The sequence below is a fragment of the Rattus norvegicus genome, chromosome 10 (assembly GCF_021556685.1).
Source record: "Rattus norvegicus strain SHRSP/BbbUtx chromosome 10, alternate assembly SHRSP_T2T, whole genome shotgun sequence".
In the NCBI taxonomy this organism is placed as follows: Eukaryota; Metazoa; Chordata; class Mammalia; order Rodentia; family Muridae; genus Rattus; species Rattus norvegicus.
In genome coordinates this window covers 104,966,075-104,985,516 of record NC_141543.1, presented here as the reverse complement: position 1 = coordinate 104,985,516, position 19,442 = coordinate 104,966,075, and the positions used below count along the sequence as shown (strand labels likewise).

The 19,442-nt window shown below is 50.1% G+C and overlaps 2 protein-coding genes across 8 annotated transcripts in view; one reads left to right on the top strand and one right to left on the bottom strand.

Annotated features, from left to right (window-relative positions):
- Window positions 1-19,442, top strand: part of Slc39a11 (solute carrier family 39, member 11) — a 409,809-nt gene that overhangs the window by 17,027 nt on the left and 373,340 nt on the right. The window lies entirely within an intron of this gene.
- Window positions 7,783-14,970, bottom strand: Sstr2 (somatostatin receptor 2). 2 transcript variants are annotated; one of them, XM_087573892.1, is made up of 3 exons: window positions 14,677-14,970; window positions 8,546-9,627; window positions 7,783-8,232 (listed from the first exon to the last, which is right to left on the bottom strand). In XM_087573892.1, the coding sequence occupies exons 2-3, from the start codon at window positions 9,536-9,538 to the stop codon at window positions 8,185-8,187; spliced, it is 1,041 nt and encodes a 346-aa protein (XP_087430018.1). In that variant the 5' UTR covers window positions 9,539-9,627; window positions 14,677-14,970; the 3' UTR covers window positions 7,783-8,184. The 2 variants fall into 2 exon arrangements, with proteins under 2 accessions (XP_087430018.1, NP_062221.1); NM_019348.2 differs by having other exon boundaries at window positions 7,804-9,627; window positions 14,677-14,955.

Below are 19,442 nucleotides of genomic sequence, written 5' to 3'. Positions count from 1 at the left end.
AACTCCCAGGACTGTAGTTACAGACTGCTATAAGCTACTATGTAGGTGCTGGGAACTGAACTGGATCCTCGGCAAGAGCAGCCAGTGGTCTAAACCACTGAGCTATCTCTCCAGTTCGAGATTTATTTTTAAACACAAATTTACACTTCTAAAGAACACTTTCATGTTGTTTTGTTAGTTTTAAGACAGATACTATGTAGCTCAGGCTGGCCCCAAGCTTTTATTTTTTATTTTTATTTTTTTAAGGATTTATTTTATGTATATGAGCACGTAAGAGCTGTCTTCAGATGCACCAGAAGTGGGCATCGGATCCCATTACAGATGGTTGTGAGCCACTATGTGGGTGCTGGGAATTGAACTCAGGACTTCTGGAAGAGCAGACAGTGCTCTTAACCACAGAGCCATCTCTCCAGCCCTGGCCCCAAGTTTATGATGTTTCTGTCTCTGCCTCTGTCTCAGTGCTGAGATTACACGTGTACACCATTATGCCTGGCTTGAAGAAATGGTTTTGAAAGATTGGTGGAAAGAGGTAGATATAGAAAAGAACTTTGACATGATTAATTGAAGAGACAGACAGACAGACAAAGACAGTGCTAGTACAGAGACATTGACTTTTACCAAAAGAATCTGGGCTTCCTTAGACCATGGTACTATTCTTTCTCCGTAGTCTACTATACTCCCCTGGCTGGCTTCAAACTCCATGGCTCATGTTATCTTCCAGCCTCAGCCATCTTCCCAGGTATCTCTCTTTATTGGAGAATTGTTGAATACTCCTAGTTCTCTCTGTGTGTATATGTATGTGTGCATGTTTGTGTATATGTGTGTATATACATATATGTATGTGTGCATGTTTGTATGTATACATGTATGTGAGTGTGTGTGTGTATGTGTGCATGTTTGTGTGTATATGTGTATATGTATATGTTCATGCTCATGAGTGTGTGTGTATATGTATGTGTGCATGTTTGTGAGTATGTATACGTGTGTGAGTGTGTGTATGTATGCATGTTTGTGTGTATATGTGTATATGTATATGTTCATGCTCATGAGTGTGTGTGTATATGTATGTGTGCATGTTTGTGAGTATGTATACGTGTGTGAGTGTGTGTATGTATGCATGTTTGTGTGTATATGTGTATATGTTCATGCTCGTGAGTGTGTGTGTATATGTATGTGTGCATGTTTGTGAGTATGTATACGTGTGTGTGAGTGTGTGTATGTATGTGTGTGCGCACACATGTTCTTGGGGGTGCCGTGCACACACCATGGCACAGTGGCTCTATGTGGACAAGCTTGGGTCTTGGTTCTCACTCTCTGGTTTTTGAGGCAGGGTCTCTTGTCGCTTGCTGTGTTCCTTGTTGCTGCCAGAAGCTTCTGGGCATGCTCCTGTTTCCACCTCCCATCTCCCCGAAGGAGTGCTGTAGACATGTGCTACCATGTCCAGCCTTATGCAGTTTCTGGGTACAAGCACACAGGTCTTCTCGCTTGTACAGCCAGCCTCCGCTCACTGAGCCGTCACTGCAACCCAAATGAATCCAAATGGCTGGATCAAGCTGTGACCTCCTCCCTGCACTGAAAGCCGCCATCGAAATGTCTGCACTGAAGGTCTCCCCTAATGGATATACACAGTGTGTGTACATACACATGCTACCCGCATCTGACACACACACCTCGCATGTCTGTCTGACAAATACATACGCATACATGAGTAAATGGGCCTGACCCATTTATGTGTATCCCATGTAGTAGCCATGTGTAAGAGTGTTACTAGTACATGCGTGTACACACGTCACAAGGAAGAGGAAGAACAAATGGAGGGGACTGGAGGCCCTGTGAACGCTCTCCCCTGAGACATTTAAGCATTGTCGTGGTGTATGAAGATCATTTGAATAGACTATCGATGTGAGACTGCAAACCTTTGGGAAAAAACATCAGCTTCCTTGGCAACGAACTTATTCCCTTACCTGGGAACAGCAGCCTATAAGGCTGGGGGATCACTGATCAGGTTGGCCATGGCTGGTCCCCTGCTGTCCCTAGTGTGACCAATGGCCAGTTGCCTCAGCCAGCTAATTGTAGATTTTGCCTCTGTGATACTAGCAGTTGCTCTGTAGGGCCCCTGCCCTGACCCTTCACAGCATCCTTCTTTGTGAGGAGCTGTGTGTAAGGCTGGCAAGGTCTTTGGTAGACCTGCCCCTGGGCTGGGCTCTCTGTTGACCTCCATGTTGCTTTCTTCAGTGACTTCTATTGCCAAAGGACCTTCTCCATTGCTTAGGCAACTGGCGTCCATGTCGTTGTATAACAGACGGAGCAGGCCGCAGCATGGCATTTCCTCCATGAGTAACCCCTGTATCATCCCCTCTCCACTCTTATTTTTTTTTAATGTATTTCGGTGTTTCACTTGCACACGTGTCTACTGCTCACAGAAGCCAGAAGAGGGCATCAGACCCTCTGAAACGGAAGTTTCCGATTGTTTCAGCCACCATGGTTGGAACCCAGGCCTTCTGGAAGAGTAGCGGATGCGCTCGACCCCTGAGCCATCCCTCCAGCCCCTTGTATCACATCTCTTAACAGACTTCGTGGAAAGGTCAGACAGTTGTGTTTGTAAACCAGGACATTCCCTTTCTGCTTCTGGTTCTGGCGGCAGCAGGAATAGAAGTGAGCAGTTCTCCCTCCTGAAGACCGGTATCCTAGCAAAGAAGTCCGGTCCTCCCCCTCCCCACCTGTGTCCCGGAGGAGCGAGTTGCAAAAGAAAGCCAGCCTCCTACCCTTGTGTCAGCTCGGTCCCTGTGCCTGTGCCTTCCCCTCCTCTCTGTCCAATGGGAGGCAGGTGCTCACTGGGCAAGGGATCCGACCCTTGAGTTTCATTTTAATGGCTTTATATTGTTAGGAGAATCAATAACTCTTTCCAGTGGGTTTGGCTAGGGCTTGGTTAATATTTAGCCCTGTTTTCAAGGCGTAGTCCAGATACGAACAGCCCGAGACGTTTCTAGGAGAACGAGTGGATCACCCACCAGTATTCAACCCCTCTGAATGCAGGAAGGGGTTGGGGGTGAAGTGGGGGAGTGTCTTTGTCTTTGAGACAGTATCCTCAACTCGGTGGTTGCTGAATCGAATAGGCGACGGCAGTTACAGAAGATTGTCCTCCTTAAGTAGAATTCTATTCCTACATGAGCTGCTACGGGGGAAAAAAAAAACAAGAAACGAAGAGATCTGCCAACGGCATTGTTCCCAGGAATTCGAGCACAGAGGGAAAACAAACTCTTAAGGAAAGGTTCTCTTTGATAGAACATTTGCCAGGGAATTGGTTATTCTCAAGCTGGCAAAAATGTGCATGAGAAACAGGTGTCTGAGTCCAAGTCATTACTTAGAAGCTCAAGCACTGGGCCTGTTGGCACTTACCCCTGAGAGGCTGCGCGCACACGCGTCAGAAGCCGCAATCGGGTTTCCCAACCACGCCCCGCAACTGCTTGGATCCCCCTGCCTTATTTCTTCGGCCAGGCAGAAAAGCCTGACCCTCACCCAGTGTGACTTCCCTTCGTTGAACAGTCACCCTTGGAGCGGATAGCGGAGGCGGCGTAGACCTCAGTCGCCATTGCCTATCCACCCACCCCAGTGTTCACACTGCACATTTGGGAAGCTGGAGCCAATAGGATCGGCAGGCATCGCTTGTGCACTGCCGCATAGAGGAGGTCAGATCTGTGTAAGCAAACAGGCTCTGCTGGTCCACAGAGTCCCCTTTGCCTGCTGCGGGTCCACGGAGTCTTCTCTGCCTGCTTCCGGACCACAGAGTCCCCTCTGCCTGCTGCGGGTCCACGGAGCCCCCTCTGCCTGCCGCGGGTCCACAGAGACCTCTCTCTCTTGCCTACTGTTTCACCTCCTCTGTCCTCTTCGCATCACTGGTGCGTGTTCTAAGCTAAGACACAAATTCAGCTCCATGTCCAAGATCACTCAGCTCTCTGGTACTGAAACCACAGCCAACATCATTCAGCGCCCCCGGAGCTCTGATGCCGTCCAATGCCTCTGCTAAGTCCGTGTAGGTTTAATCGGCCCTGAGCCACCCCTTGTATTGGGAGGCGAGTAGTAGCCTGTAAAACCCATCTGACCATCAGTGATCACGAAGTCGATCCGAGGCATTATTAAAAAAACAATGAAATAAAAAACAAAGATTTATTTTACTTTTAATTATGTCCATGTTTGTGAGCGCCTGGGTGCAGGTGTTCACAGAAGCCAGAAGAGGGCGTCAGATCCATAGGGTTGGAGTCCCGGGTTATTGTGAGCTGTCCAACGTGTGTCCTCGGAAGCAAACTCTGCCAGAGTAGCAAGCGCCCTTAACGGCTGAGCTAACCTTCCAGCCCTGATTCATTGCTTTTTATTGTACCCACTTCCCCTTTATCCATTAGATCTGTCTTCATGATGTTGGATTGAAGCTAAGAGTGACTTTTTGAACTAAATCTGTGTTAACATTTACATTAAAAGATTTTTTCCTTTTTTTCTTTTCTTTCTTTTTTTCCTTCCTTTTCTTTTTTTTCTTTCTTTCTTTTTTTTTTTTGTGATAAAAGAAATCCAGAGAACAAGTCGTCTTTAGAATAGATGTTTCAGGGGCTGGAGAGATGGCTCAGTGGCTAAGATCACTGGCTGTTCTTATAGAGGACCCAGGTCTGGTTCCTAGTATTTACATGGTTACAACTATCTAACTCCCATTCCAGGAGATCCAATGCCCTCTTCTGGCTCCCACAGGCACCAGGCATGCACACGGTACACAGACATACATGCAAGCAAACAATCATGTGTATAAAATAAAATAATATATTTAATTTTTTTTCTTTTTTCTTTTTTTTTTTTTTTCGGAGTTGAGGACCGAACCCAGGGCCTTGCGCTTGCTAGGCAGGTGCTCTACCACTGAGCTAAATCCCCAACCCCAAAATTTTTAATTAAATTATAAATATAACCTGTGGATTAACAGGTGAAACATGAATTTCCACATCCTGGGACCAGATTGCTTATCTGGATGGAATTAATTATTTATTGATCTTGTGTGTGTTTGTGTATGTGTTTTGTGTGTGTGTGTGTGTGTGTGTGTGTGTGTGTTCATGTGTACCCATGCTATGTGTCGTCAGGGTTTGTGTGTGTGTGTGTGTGTGTGTGTGTGTGTGTGGTGTGTCAGAGGATAGCCTCAAGTGTTGAGCGCTAGGCACATCTATTCTTTGAGACAGGGTCCCATTGGCCTGGACCTTCACCGTGTAGGGTCTGGTGAAGCTTCCAGAGGTCCGTTTCTCTCTACCTCCGCTCACCATTGCTGGAATCACAAGCACACGACTTGCACTTGACCTCTGTGTTGATTCTGGGGACTGAGCGTACATTCTCAACTTTTGTGAGATCACCTCCGAGCCCTGTCCCACGGATATTAAAGTCCTCTTCCTTCTGCCTTCAAATGACCATCCTGTTGCCCGAGTACCCCCCCAGACATCACGTAGACATTCCATTGTGAGGTTATTGGCGGCTTCTTAGGATCAAAGCTCTGTTGGAGGCCATTTCTCAAGCTACAGGACATGAAGGCTACAGCGTTACTGGGACTATCCGTCTTCCCGAAATATCTCTACCACTCTGGGTGTCTCAGAGCCACTCCCCGAGTGGGGGATTAAAAAAGGCATGTTTTTTCAAAGATGAGCACTTCCATTTGTGGCCATGGTAAAGGTGGATCTGTGGAGAGCTTCCTTCCAATTTGTTGCCTATTTGTATCAAAAAGAAAAGGAAGCAGTGACTCACTATTTGGTATGGCTGCCGAGAAGCCAGCCCACAGTTGAACTGGTAACTAAGTTTGCCTTTGGTAGCAGTCTGGGATTTCTCTGTGTGCGCTTGTCTTTTTTTTTTTTTTGTAACAATTGTCCCTGTAGTCTTGGTTTATGGTTGCACTTTTACTTCGGGGTGGATTTATTTGCCTATCATAAATCCCACTGAACGTATCTTGCTGAGCAATAGTAAGTAGTTTTGGGGAGTAGTTTTCGGTATTGACACAGCCGCAGAATTTGCACGGCCCACTAAGGTGAGCTAGGCACGGGTAGGGCAGCCAGCCATTCTGAGAACTAAACAGTCCTTGCTTATGGAGCCAGAAGAAAGCACACTTTAAAGCGCACTCGAAGTCTACATGCGGGATGGTAAACGGGACGCTTACCCAGCCCAGAGCCGGCAGCAGCATCCACTCACCTGCTCTTGGATTCCCTCATATCCTAGAGCTGTGATCAACCGAGCGGGTGGGGGCTGAATCGCTTCTTGTCACTTGTACACAAAGAGGAAAATAGCACCCTTGGTGTGAGGACCATCTTAATTAGCATATCTAATGAATAATGAACAGCCTAATTAGCATATTCAAATATCACATCAACTGTATGACAACACTTCATGCGCATACAGCTGAGGAAGGTGGTGACACAGCCGTCCCTGTGAAGGGTGGGGCTCCTAGCCTTTCCCTGCACACACCTGTATCCTCCTTTAGTGAGCCTTAATTTAATGTTTCATAAGCACCGTTCCTGAGTCTTCACTTCTGTGCATTCCATAATGTCCAGCTCTGTATCCAGTTCTTTAGAAGTCATGCTTGTGAGCTGGGACGATGACTTCACCGGTGAAGGTGCTCGCTGAGCAAGCCGTGTGACCTGAATTCGGTCCCCACAACCCACATAAAGGTGGAAGGCAGGGATCAGTCCCAGAAAGTTGTTCACTGACACCCACACATGTGCCACAGCCAGCGCGTCTCTGCCCCATTAATAATAAATACATGAAAATACCTCTGAGAGCTGGGGAGATGGCTTATTTGGGTAGCACATTTGCCGCCCAAGTGTGAGGACCTGAATCTGGATCCCCAGAGCTCATAACAATGTCATCTGGGCGCAGCAGATGGTTTACAACACCAGTGCTTGAGTGGTGGAGATGGGGTCCTCTGGACAAACTGGCTCACTTCACTGGAAGGCTCCGTGTTCAGTAAGAGACTATGTCTCAGTGAACTAGCATAAATCATGACGGAGGAGACAGCAGTGTCAGCCTCCAACTTACACACACAGAAGCACACACGTGCACACACAGGCACAGGCATAAACACACGTGTACACTACATATACATAGACAGGAAGAACCAACAGCCTGCCCCCCCAAAACGAACTGAGAACAAGAAGACCCCAAAAAAATGCCTTTAAAGAGTTGTGGAGTTACATTTCTCTTTTCTTTCTTTAAGAAGCCTTATCTGGCATTAGAGATATAATTCTACTTCATATTTCTTTTCATTGTTTTATTTATTTATTTATTTATTTATTTATTTATTTATTTATTTATTCATTTATTTATTTATGTGCGCGGGCTCCTGCATGTGTGCACTCACACAGGGACGGGTACGTGTTGGGGAGAAAATTGTTTGCCCATGGTAATCGTAGTCTGATTCTTGCCTCTCAGGCTCCTGATCCCTCCCTACCCCGAAGGTCCCCGAAACTAAAGGAATTTGAGGAGAGAAAACTATAATCTGATCTCAAAGCAGACTTTGTCTCGATAAACACAATGATCTATGGCCACAACCCTTTAAGTCCCTTCGGGTAAATGAATAACTGATCGTATCTGAGAGGCAAACTCGAGTTTAAGTTCTGACTCTCACAGAATGTTCTCACTGTCTCTTCTCACTCTGACTTAATGTGTTTGAAATCGATGAGACACCCATCCCATCACAGACGCAGCACCTGTGAGGCTAGGAGCCTATATAGCATCGGGGCCCTCTAGGATAAAGAACACAAAACTACCTTACTTTTAACTTTTTTTTTCTTCTTTTTTTTTCTTTTTACAAAAATGTATTATTATATGAACATACTGCTCATGCTCCTCCTGGGTCTGGGAAAGGCCCATGCAAGAGGGATGCTGGAAGCTTAGATTAGATTGACTCTGACATGGTGAGTCCTTGTCGTCAGGTTCAGCGCTGTGGTAAATGTCCACCTATACTAGACGCACATGAACTAGCTACTTGGGTTTACAAACACAGGACACGTGTATACTGGCTCCGCAGAGACCGGGGTGGGGGTGGGGAGGTGATGTACAAACGGAAATATCAGATCACGAGATTACATAGCGGGCAAGCACACGTACACGCGCGGAACTTTGATTTTAGTTTTGGTTTTTCCGGTTTCTGCCGGGTAGCTGCTTTCCACCGGGTCACACCCAGGCCATCGTGTCCTCTTCTCCAGTCTTTGAATTGTCTGCCTGCACGAAAACGTTCACTTTAGGGGTAGATGTGACCAGAGGGGTATACTTTCGGACAAGCCAGACTCAAATCCCGCTCTGCTCTAGAAAAGCCGGGTGTGATGGGTAGGGGAGGCAGGAAGCGGGTGAATGGGGCTCGCACTGCCAGGAGGCGGGGCTTGGCTAGTGCGTGTGCACGTTGCGTTCCCGGGTTGTTTCAGATACTGGTTTGGAGGTCTCCATTGAGGAGGGTCCTCTGGGTCTCCGTGGTCTCATTCAGCCGGGATTTGTCCTGCTTACTGTCGCTCCGCTCCCCATCCTCCGCACCACTCACCTTGACCAAGCAAAGAACATTCTGGAAGCTCTTCTTGAAGTTGTCGGACAAGAAGGCGTACAGGATGGGGTTGGCGCAGCTGTTGGCGTAGGTGAGGATAACCACAAAGTCAAACATGCCTTTCAGGGCAGGGGTGGGGCTGATGGCCACAGACACGGACGAGACATTGAAGATATAGAAGGGGAGCCAGCAGAAGATGAAGACAGCCACCACGATGGATACCATTCGGGTCACCTTTTTCTCTGACTTTTTCCTCTTGGACGACCCCACTCGGATCCCAGAGGACTTCACCTTGATGATGATGAACAGGTAGCAGAGACAGATGATGGTTAGGGGTACCAGGAACCCCAGGATGAAGGCATAGATAATGAAACCCGTGTACCATGCCCCGGATTCGCCCGGCCAGTTGATGGTGCAGCTGCTCCTACCCCACTGGTTGCTCCGGAGGCCAGCGTATATCATGATGGGCAAAATGACAAGCAGGGACACACCCCACACAGCCACGTTGATCATCTTGGCTGTCCGGGGTCGCCTCCATTTGGCTGACTTAATGGGGTGGACCACGGCCAGGTAACGGTCGATGCTCATGACCGTCAAGCAGAAGATACTGGTGAACTGGTTGATACCGTCCACAGTCATGACCACCCGGCAGATGGCCTTGCCAAAAGGCCAGTGGACCAGCGCCACCTGCATGGCCAAGAAGGGCAGCCCCAGCATGAAGAGTTCATCTGCGATGGCCAGGTTGAGGATGTAAATGTTGGTGATGGTTTTCATCTTGGCGTAGCGGAGGATGACGTAGATGACGAGCGTGTTGCCGCACAGCCCCACCACGCACACCACGAAGTAGATGAACGTGAGGACCGCGTTGCTTGTCATGTCGTAGTATGGCTCTGTCTGGTTGGAGCCATTGCTTGGCCCCAGTGAGCCGTTGAGGTCAAAGGGAGAAGGTATCCACACTTGGCTCCCATTGAACTGCTCAGAGGTCAACTCCATGGCTGCTCTTCAGTCCGCCTAGAACCAAGCAGCCCAGAGATCTTCCTCTCACCTCAGTGGACTCTGGGGCCAAGGGTCTATCGTGACATCTGGGAAAAGAAGCAGAAAAGGTAACCGTCAGTCCTGGGCTATTACACTACTTCTTGTTCATCTTAGTTAGACGTCCCCCACCCCTTTCTTTTGTGTATTCATGTGTGCTGCTGCTGCTGCTGTGTGTGTGTGTGTGTGTGTGTGTTTGCGTGTGTGTGTGTTTGTGTGTGTTTCTGTGTATGTGTGTGTGTTTGTATGTGTATGTATGTGTATGTGTGTGTTTGCGTGTGTGTATGTGTGTGTGTTTGCGTGTGTGTGTGTTTGTGTGTTTTGTGTATATGTGTGTGTTTGTGTGTGTATGTATGTGTGTGTATGTATGTGTGTGTATGTGTGTGTGTATATGTGTGTGTTTGCGTGTGTGTGTGTTTGTGTGTTTTGTGTATGTGTGTGTTTGTGTGTGTATGTATGTGTGTATGTATGTGTGTGTATATGTGTGTGTTTGTGTGTGTGTGTTTGTGTGTTTCTGTGTATGTGTGTGTGTTTGTGTGTGTATGTATGTGTGTGTATGTGTGTGTATGTGTGTGTGTATATGTGTGTGTATGTGTGTGTGTTTGTGTGTGTATGTGTGTGTTTGTGTATGTTTGTGTCTGTGTGTTTGTGTGTATGTGTGTGTGTATGTGTGTGTGTGTATGTGTGTGTGTGTATGTGTGTGTGTGTACGCGTGTGTGTAGGCCAGAGACCACTCCTAACTGTTGTTGAGTAGGTTCAGTGCCCCACCCCTTTTTGAGTGAGGATTTTTCACCGTGTAGCTTGGGCTAGCTGTTCAGTGAGCTTCAGAGACTCACCTGTGTCTGCCTCCCCACCGCCATGATTACAGATACACGCGTCACACTTCCCGGCAGTTTTATGTGGTTCTGAAGGTTGAACTCAGGTCTTCTTGCTTGTAAGCCAGGGACTTTATTGACTGAACCTTCTCCCACTCTCTCTCCATCTTTCTCCCGCCACCGAGCCGAGCCAGCCTGGAGCTCACTATGTAGCCTTAGCTGACTTTGCACGCACAGCTGTCCCCATGCCTTGGCCTCTGGTGCTTGGGGTTCCAGCCTTGAGCTCCCATCCCTGTTCCTCTTCTGTGCATTTTCAATTGAAAAGCAAGTTCTCATTTTTCTTTCTAGCTGCCAGCCCGCCTGCCAGCCTGCAGACTTTTTGAGGTCTTTTTCAAATGGCGGGGGAAGGGTTTGAGTTTAACCATCATCCTAGATGACGCACATGTGGCGGACGGCTATGGCTTCAAACACATGGACTTTGACCCCTAAGGAATTGACTGGTCCAGACTGTAAAAAGGCAGATCTTGCAGGATTTCAGCCCCTGACACTGGAGGGGTCTGACACCAGCATTCAGGGTTCCTAAGAATGCTGGCTTGATGTCTGCTTGGCTGAGTTTTCAATCAGAGATCTCCCATGGTGGGAAAACCCATGAATTTAAGGGGAGAACAAACTTTGGCTTCACGGTTGAGCCTCATGTGACCTCATGCCCAGCCCTTAACTGCTGTAACTCTCCTTTGTCAACACGGGGGTGTCATGAAGGTCAAGAGAAAGTATGTGCAAACGCCTAGCATTGTGCAGGCTCATAATCAGAGCCTCATAAATTCGACCCCTCCATCTGTACTGTCTCATCATGTCTAATTTATTGAAACCTGCCTACACAGTAATCAAGTTATAGTCTTCAATACTAAAAGTAAGAGTCTGGCTTTCTTTGATATTTTTTTAAAAAAATGATGCATTAGGCCTTCTCCTCCTCCTTTTCCTCTTCTACTCCTCCCCCTCCTCTTCTTTCTCCTCCTTCTCTTCCTCCTCTTTTCCTCCTCCTCCTCTTCCTCTTCTCCTCCTCCCCCCAGCTTCCTCCTCCTTCTCTTCCTTCTCTTTCCTCCTCCTCTTCTTCCTCTTGTCCTCCTTTTCCTCCTCCTCCTCCTCCTCCTCCTCCTCCTCCTCCTCCTCATCTTCCTTCTTCTCCCAGCTTCCTCCTCCTCTTCCTTCTCCTCTTCCTCTTCTCCTTTCTCCTTTTCTTTTCCCCCCTCCTCTTCATCTTCCTTCTTCCCCTCCTCCTCCTCCTCCTTTCCCTCTTCCTCCACTTCCTCTTCCTCCTCCTCCTCCTCCTCCTCCACTTCCTCCTCTCCTTCTTCCTCCACTTCCTCCTCCTCTTGGTTTTGGTTTTCTAATACTCAATGCTCTCCACTCCCCACTCCACCTCTGTGGGGGCGGGGGGTGTTGGGGGGTACGTTTGCCTGCAGTTCTCTGACTTAGGACAAAAACCCACGAAACCAGGTGAGGAATGTGGGCTCTTCATGAATGTCAAAAGATGCTTTTAAAAACTGATGGAGTCCATTCACACCCATTGTCCCCTTCACTGGGAGGTGAGGATTCTGTCCTTCTTCAGTGGAAACTGAGGCTTAGAGACTCAAAGTCCCTTGGTGGAGTGGGCACTTGGACACGGAGCCACCTGGCCCCAAGCCTTTTGTGATTCTCACCATGTCCAAGTGACGCTCAGTGGATGGAAACTGGGGGCTGGTACCTGGGCCTTAGTTTGAAGCCACTGACTCGAGGGACCTCCATGCTGAGAAAATAATGAGAATTCTGTTGACTTGGCCTAAGATGTAAAGCACCAGATCAACCCATAATGAAGTGATTTACACAGTTATACAACGTCTGTGTGCGCGCGCGCGTGCGTGCGTGCGTGCGTGTGCATGTCACTGCGCTGGGGAGCTATAGCAGCTAATTCTTCAGTCGGGGAGGAGAAGGGTGTCAAGTCACATGATGTGTGACTTGCACGCAAGTAAATCTTATGAACAAAGGAGAGTAAGGCACAGCCCTTCCCTGGGGGTTCCTCGGAAAGTTGAGGGCTGAGTCTTGTGTGTCTGAAGAGTGAAGGGCTCAGGGCAGGAGGTCCATCCAGGAAGAGGAGAGCTGGTCAAGGGCTGGATGTCCAGCATCCCTAGCTCACGTGCCTGACACATTTAAGCAGAGGGCTTTTCCAAGTGACTGCCTAATGCCGGTAGAGGCTGCAAGGGGAAGCTAAAGCTGTCGCAAGCAACAGGCAGGTGGGATTCTTGCCCACCTCTGTCTCTGCTTCATTCTCACTGCCAGACGCCAGCCTGCCTTTTCTTTCTGCATTCATTTCCCCAGCACGTGCTTGGCACATCGAGGTCTGGGGTTTTCGCATTTGCGTGTTGGGGACCCATAGCATTGGGTCTACGTTGGGGAAGCAAGCAACCAGAAGCTGTAAAGAAACTCCTTTTAGTATCCCCAGATTAACTCAGGTTATTTCCGCTGTCTTTTTCCTCCTTTGCCATCTCAGTGACTTAATTCTATAGACCCAGAATCCCATTCAATCTGCTTACAGTGGGGCCTCACAGTAACCATTAGCTTGTGCCATCTATGGACCGTGAGAGGGTGCTTCAGTGTCTGACTAGCACTGAAGACCCCTAGGCCTTGGAATCCCTGCTGGAGCCAAAAGGAGGAGGAGCGGGGGAGGGGGAGGAGGAGGAAGAAGAGGAAGGGAAAGAAGAATCAGAGGTGGTAAAAGGCCCGATGGAGCTCTTCAGCCCTAACTGTGCCCTTTGTGCAGAACCAGAATGAATGGCAAGGGGTGGGGGGGGTGTCACTTTTCTTTGAAATTGGCTGACACACACTTTGGGGAGAGAAGTCTTGGAAGGTGGATGGGGGTTACATGCTGGGAACCCCATGTCCAAGGAAGACATGAGCTTAGAACCCAGGAGTCCTATATAACAAGCCCAAGATCCCCAAGTGGCTTCTTTTCCTTTTCTGATTGTCTCACCGAAAGTGAATTCCAAATGCCACCAGTCGATACTTGTTGAATTGTGGTTAAATGAAATGTACCGGGAAGTCGGAGTCTCTGCTTTGTCTTTTTCCGGTATCATAGCTGTAAAATACTGGCCTGTGGCTTGGTGGGTGCTTTCCCCTGAGAGAGTCCTGGCTCTGATGGAAAGAAGGATTTCCACTCAGGAATCCCCTCTCCCATTCCCACAGAGTGTTCCAGAACCAGAGGAGTGAGAGGTGGCTTACGTGAGATCCTTCCCGGTTTTAGTTTCTTTCCAACATCTTTCTGTTGTGAGCCCTCAAGACCTCCCCACCCCCAAGCCTGCCAGACGCTTACACACACACACACACACACACACACACACACACACACACACACCCCTCCAAGAATCTGAGGTTGGAACTTCAGTTGGTTTTAGCTTAGACAGTAGCAGCGTCCACCATGGCGCTAGAGTGCCCCTCACCATGGGGGTGATGGTGGCTAAGTGAGCCTCAGAAAGACAGAGTTAGTGTGGGGAAAATATTTGGGGCCATAACTCGCTGACCCTGGGAACAAAGTGTTCCCTAATGGATCCCCACCGTTTCTAGAAAGACTAAGGGAGAGTGGACTGAGGTGCTTGTACGTCCAGCTTCGAAACGCAGAGGGGACTGAGGTGCCGGGGACGGGCAGTCGCCCGAGGACCTGACCATTCAGTAGTTGGTTCTCTCCAATCTAGACAGAGTCTCTGCCTGAGGGCGGCGGGTGTGTGTGGGGGTTGGGGGGTACCTGACCGCATACGAATCTGGGCCGCCTCCCCATCGGGCGTTAAAAAGCCAGGAAGAATCTACTTTCCGGTGACGTTCCCATCACCCGTCCCTCCCTAACTTAGGTCTCAGGGTGTGGACCCTGTAGTGGCACTTGGCATGCCCCTTCTCCTTTAGCTGATCTCATTTTCCTTGGACCAGGGCTGTTTCGCAGGTGGCTGGGAAACAAGTTGTCCCCATCACAGCTACCACCTGGACACTCGGGCTCGCAGGGCACACGCCATCGTTCTTGGGCAAATCCGTCCCGGAACACACTACCTTTCCACCCCAGACACCAGGGTACGCCTCTTTCACCCACCTGTCACCTCCAAAGGCACAAAAGCAGAGAATTTGCACGCCGGGACTAACTAATATGCAGGTCGCCGGAATCGGCGGTCTATCCCCGGTGCAGATGCATGTAGGTGCCCAAAGTGTGTTGTCCCTCCCTGCATCTCTCTGTGACACGCACATATGCACACACGCACCCCTCACCTTGCTTTTCCACGAGCACTCGCTTCTCTGTGTTCTCTAGCTCCCAGAAGCTGTCCTTTACCCAGCCGGGCGCCCGGGAGCGCAGCAGGTTTAGGGGGTGTTTGGCGCTCCGCAGTAGCTCTCGGGCTCGCAGCTTCCCAGTCTGGCTCGTGCTGGCCCTCCTGGCGTCTGAGAGAGCTTGCGTGGGCCCCGGTAGAGCTACCCTGGCCTGTAGATCATCGACGCCCAGCGGCGGACTGGTGCTCCAGGGGCCGGTGGCCTCGCCAGCGTGCCGGTGGCTGCGCCGCTAGCATTGGCCGGGGCGGGTGGCAGCCCCCGGGCACACTTCCCCACGCCCCCACCCGTGACGTCACGGCAGCTTGGCTCCGCCTGCCGAGTCCTGTAGGACCTGGTGAGGAGAGTGGAGAAATCCGCGGGTGGCCGAGGGCGCCCAGTGAGGATAAGTCAGCGGATCTGGATGCTGGTGGATGGTGAAGCGATGTCAGTGTCCCCACGACTCCTCCCGATGAGGACGTGCTGGCTTTGTCTCCGATTTCAGAGACTTGGTCCGGTTTTACCCAGCAAATTGCAGGCAGCTGGTGTGGCGACTGGGGTGACCTAGACTAGCTCCGGGACCTTTAAGGCACGTTCTCAAGTTTGCAAAGCCGTGCCTACCACGGACCAGTCCCGGGAACAGGGCACAGGTTGCAGAGCCAGGCTAAGGGCAGAGAAAAAGAGGGGTGAAAACGGCAGGCGAGTCTCCATGCAGGCGCCTGCAGGTGTGGGTGTCGCACCTGGCTTCAGTTCCCGCAGCCAGCGGGCTCCGCGGGCTCCACCGGTCTCCCAACTGGAGGCCCCGGGGCCATGCAGTCTCTCCTTGCTTTAATTTAGTCTGTCAGTCACTGCTTGCTGGTCTGACCCAGCCCCAGCCCAACCGTTCCGCCTACGCGCGCTGGGGCGCTCTGCGGGAGCAAAGAGGGACTTGTAAGAAGTGGGAGATGTGTCGCATCGAGTTACAGCTATTTATTTTTTGACTGTGATGATTCAGTCGGTGTTCCAATACTTTAATAAGTCATAATCAATCCTGTAGCCTCCCTTCCCTCACCTCTCACCCTATTGCGCGTGCACGCGCGCGCGCGCACAGAGAGAGAGAGACAGAGACAGAGAGACAGAGAGACAGAGAGACAGAGAGACGGAGAGACGGAGAGAGACAGAGAGTGCACCTGGGTGGTTTCTAGAACAAGAAAAATCAGGAAGCAAACTCGGATTAGCTTTCTCTGTGGGCCCCCCGATGCGACCACCCTGTTTATGACTGCTTGTGTGTTCATCTGGGAAAAGCATAAATCCAGAAGTTGTGTGTGTGTGTGTGTGTGTGTGTGTGTGTGTGTGTGTGTGTGTGTGTGTGTTTTGACGGGGAAAGAGAGCCAGAAGGTAAAAGCAGCCTAGAATTGCTTGTAAGTCAGGGTGTCGCTCATGGACGTTTACTGCACCATCTCTGTGAGATGTCCACGTGGACTCTGTGGGCTTGATGGAGGTTGCGGTAGGTGTTGTCAGGTCCTAGCATCTGCAGTTGGGCAGGGTTGAGGGGACAAATAGTGCAGCTCTCAGGATGAGGGGAGTGGCCCTGAGGGACAGAAGGGGACCTGGAATGAGCTCAGGCCTCCTCCTACCTCTGAGACACAGTTGTCACAATCCGTATTACCCTCTCCAGTTTAAAACCAATGGCCCTCTTGAAAAGCCAGGAAGCGTCCATTCTGAGTTCAGGTCTCCTCAGGTATCATGTGACCTTGTAAGAGTTCTTCAATGGCTGCTGCTCAGTTTGGGTATTGTTTAGAAAAATAGCTGTGCAAAAACCAGGAACCCCTGGTTCTCAGCGTTTCCTTCTCTCATACACAAGGTGACCCCCAGGGGGCAGTGTACAGGTTTTTGGTTCCATGTCAACACCACCAGCAAAAGCAGGCTGCTCCTATCAGCGAAATAATCCGTTCCCAAACAACCTGGGGATCATTTCTGTATGCTGTTAACATGCTGAGCACACACAATAAAATCCACCCTTCGTGCACTTGGGAAGTCTTTCCCCAGCTGTCTCGGAGTCAGGTCCGGCAGGCTCAGCCCCAGTGGATAGATGAAAGCCCCCGGCGGGCCTAGCTCTTTTGCAGCTGGCCCCGTGAGATCTGAACGCGTTGACCTTGACAGCAGAAAATGTCATCTAGAACAATTATTGATTTTGTCCCGTTCCTGCGTGCCTCTCTCCCCTCCCCAGACCGGTGAATGTGTCCATAGAAGCTCTGAAGTCACGTTTGCCTCTGGTGCACCACCCCTCTAGCCTCCGGGTTTGAGTTCCCATTCCCCGTTTGACAATACCCTGCTCTTTAGACACTCTCAGCAATCTGCCTCGCCTGCCCTTCCTCCATAGCCCCTTAGTAACTAAGTAACAAGACCTTGAACCACAAAAATACAGGCTTGCAAAAGAGATAACCTCCTCACTGGCTTGCAATCTTTTTTAAATTAAAGATTTACTTATTTATGTATATAAGTACACTATCGCTGTCTGCAGACACACCAGAAGAGGGCATCAGATCCCATTACAGATGGTTGTGAGCCACCCTGTGGTTGCTGGGAATTGAACTCAGGACCTCTGGAAGAGCAGTCAGTGCTCTTAACCACTGAGCCATCTCTCCAGCCCCTCACGTGGTATCTTTAAGCCAGTGAAATGACACACCTCTTCGTTTTTTTGCACTTATCAGAGGGACACTAGGTGTCAGGAAATGAAGAAGCTCAATGGCCTGGGAGTTGAGCAGGGAACGGCTCTGGAACTCCCAAGTAAGTCATTCTGTCTGGCCGCTTAGAAACTTTATCAATTAAATGGGGAGCAAGTGTTCCTATGCCATCGATTTGGTGCAAGTAACTGTTTCAGTTTAGCGTAGAGGAAAGTGCGAGGCATAGGAGAACTGGACTGATTAGTGCTATGAGATGGCAGACCAGGCGTCTGGCATGGGGTCTGTCCTCTGCATGTGAGACATGTCTGTGGATGAAGACAGAGCAAGGCCCCTAAGCTGCGGCATGTGGGGTACGTTGGAACTCACTGCACAGTTCAGGCTGGCCTTAAACTTGTGGTGATCCTCCTGCCTCTGCCTCTAGAATGAGGGGAATGCAGGTGTGTGTCACCACACCTGGCCTTGATGTTTTGTTTGGAAACCGTATGTGGTTACCATGGTGCTTTAAAGATGTGCCCATTTGGCCTAGAGGGCCTGAGGGCTCTTCAGATGCACCAAGGGGTGACAAATGCCCCTTAGGGGGTGATGGGTGCCCCTTTCTTCCCTTTTCTCTCTCTGCTGTGGAACCTCCTTGGAAACTGCTCCTAAGTCTGGAGTCAACGATCCCTTCCCTCACTCCTTTTCCTACTCCCTCTCCTATCTTGTTGACAGTGAATGAAGAATGCCGGTCCCACGAGGGACCTCAGAGCCTCTTATGTATAGAACCAATGCCCCATCATTGTGTAAATGGGAAAACCAGACTCGGAGACACCAGGGGACTTGCCTAAGACCATTCAGGTGGGGAATAGAAAGCCAGGAGTTGGGCTGGAGAGATGGCTCAGAGGTCAAGAGCACTGTCTGCTCTTCCAGAGGTCCTGAGTTCAATTCCCAGCAACCACATGGTGGCTCACAACCATCTGTAATGAGAGAGGCAGGAGTCGAGCTGGCTGACAGCGTCAGGCTTCTTCCATAGGACACAGCCCACGTGACCATGGATCCCTGAATTGGGATGAGGGAAGGGAGTCCTTCCCTCTCTTCCCCTAGTATGTCATGTCTGTTAACATAACAAGGTTCCTCAGCTCCCATCCTGGGGCAAGTCCTCGGTGAGACTTGGGAAAGATGTAGCATTTCCAGAGTGCTCATTGCAGTGCTCACTGCAGTGCTCACTGGAGTGCTCGCTCACTGGAGTGCTCGCTCACTGCAGTGCTCACTGCAGTGCTCACTGCAGTGCTCACTGGAGTGCTCGCTCACTGGAGTGCTCACTGCAGTGCTCTCTGGAGTGCTCGCTCACTGGAGTGCTCACTGCAGTGCTCTCTGGAGTGCTCGCTCACTGGAGTGCTCACTGGAGTGCTCATTGGAGTGCTCACTGGAGTGCTCACTGGAGTGCTCGCTCACTGGAGTGCTCACTGGAGTGCTCACTGGAGTGCTCGCTCACTGGAGTGCTCACTGCAGTGCTCACTGCAGTGCTCATTGGAGTGCTCACTGGAGTGCTCACTGCAGTGCTCACTGCAGTGCTCACTGGAGTGCTCGCTCACTGGAGTGCTCACTACAGTGCTCACTGGAGTGCTCGCTCACTGGAGTGCTCACTGCAGTGCTCACTGCAGTGCTCACTGGAGTACTCATGTGTCGCAGGTCCCTCAGGAGGAGGGTGTGGACAGCTTAGGAGAGGTGGCCCATCGCCTTGTAGGTGCCTCCCGAGAGCACCAAGAGGTGCCTTTCATTCCCGGCCCATTGTCTTGCATGGGGCACATGTCTGTGGTCTCAGTAACCCTCGAATACTCCTGGGACGGCCTCTGGCACCATTAATTTGGCCATTGAAAGACATCTTGAGGAAAGAAACTGGCTGGCCTTTATTTACCCCGGTGTCTCACACTTGATTTAGTCCCGAGAGCCTTCCGATGAATCCATTGGAGCACGTATTGAGTGCTTACCTGTATGCCACACTGGGTGCTTTGTGTTAATTCGCTGCAGTCTCACGAAGCCCAGTCAGCATTCCCTTTTCTGAATGGACCAACCAAGGCACAGACAGAC

Coding starts and splice junctions, on each gene's coding strand:
- Sstr2 (NM_019348.2), bottom strand. CDS start 9,538: ATGGAGTTGACCTCTGAGCAGTTCAATGGGAGCCAAGTGTGGATACCT.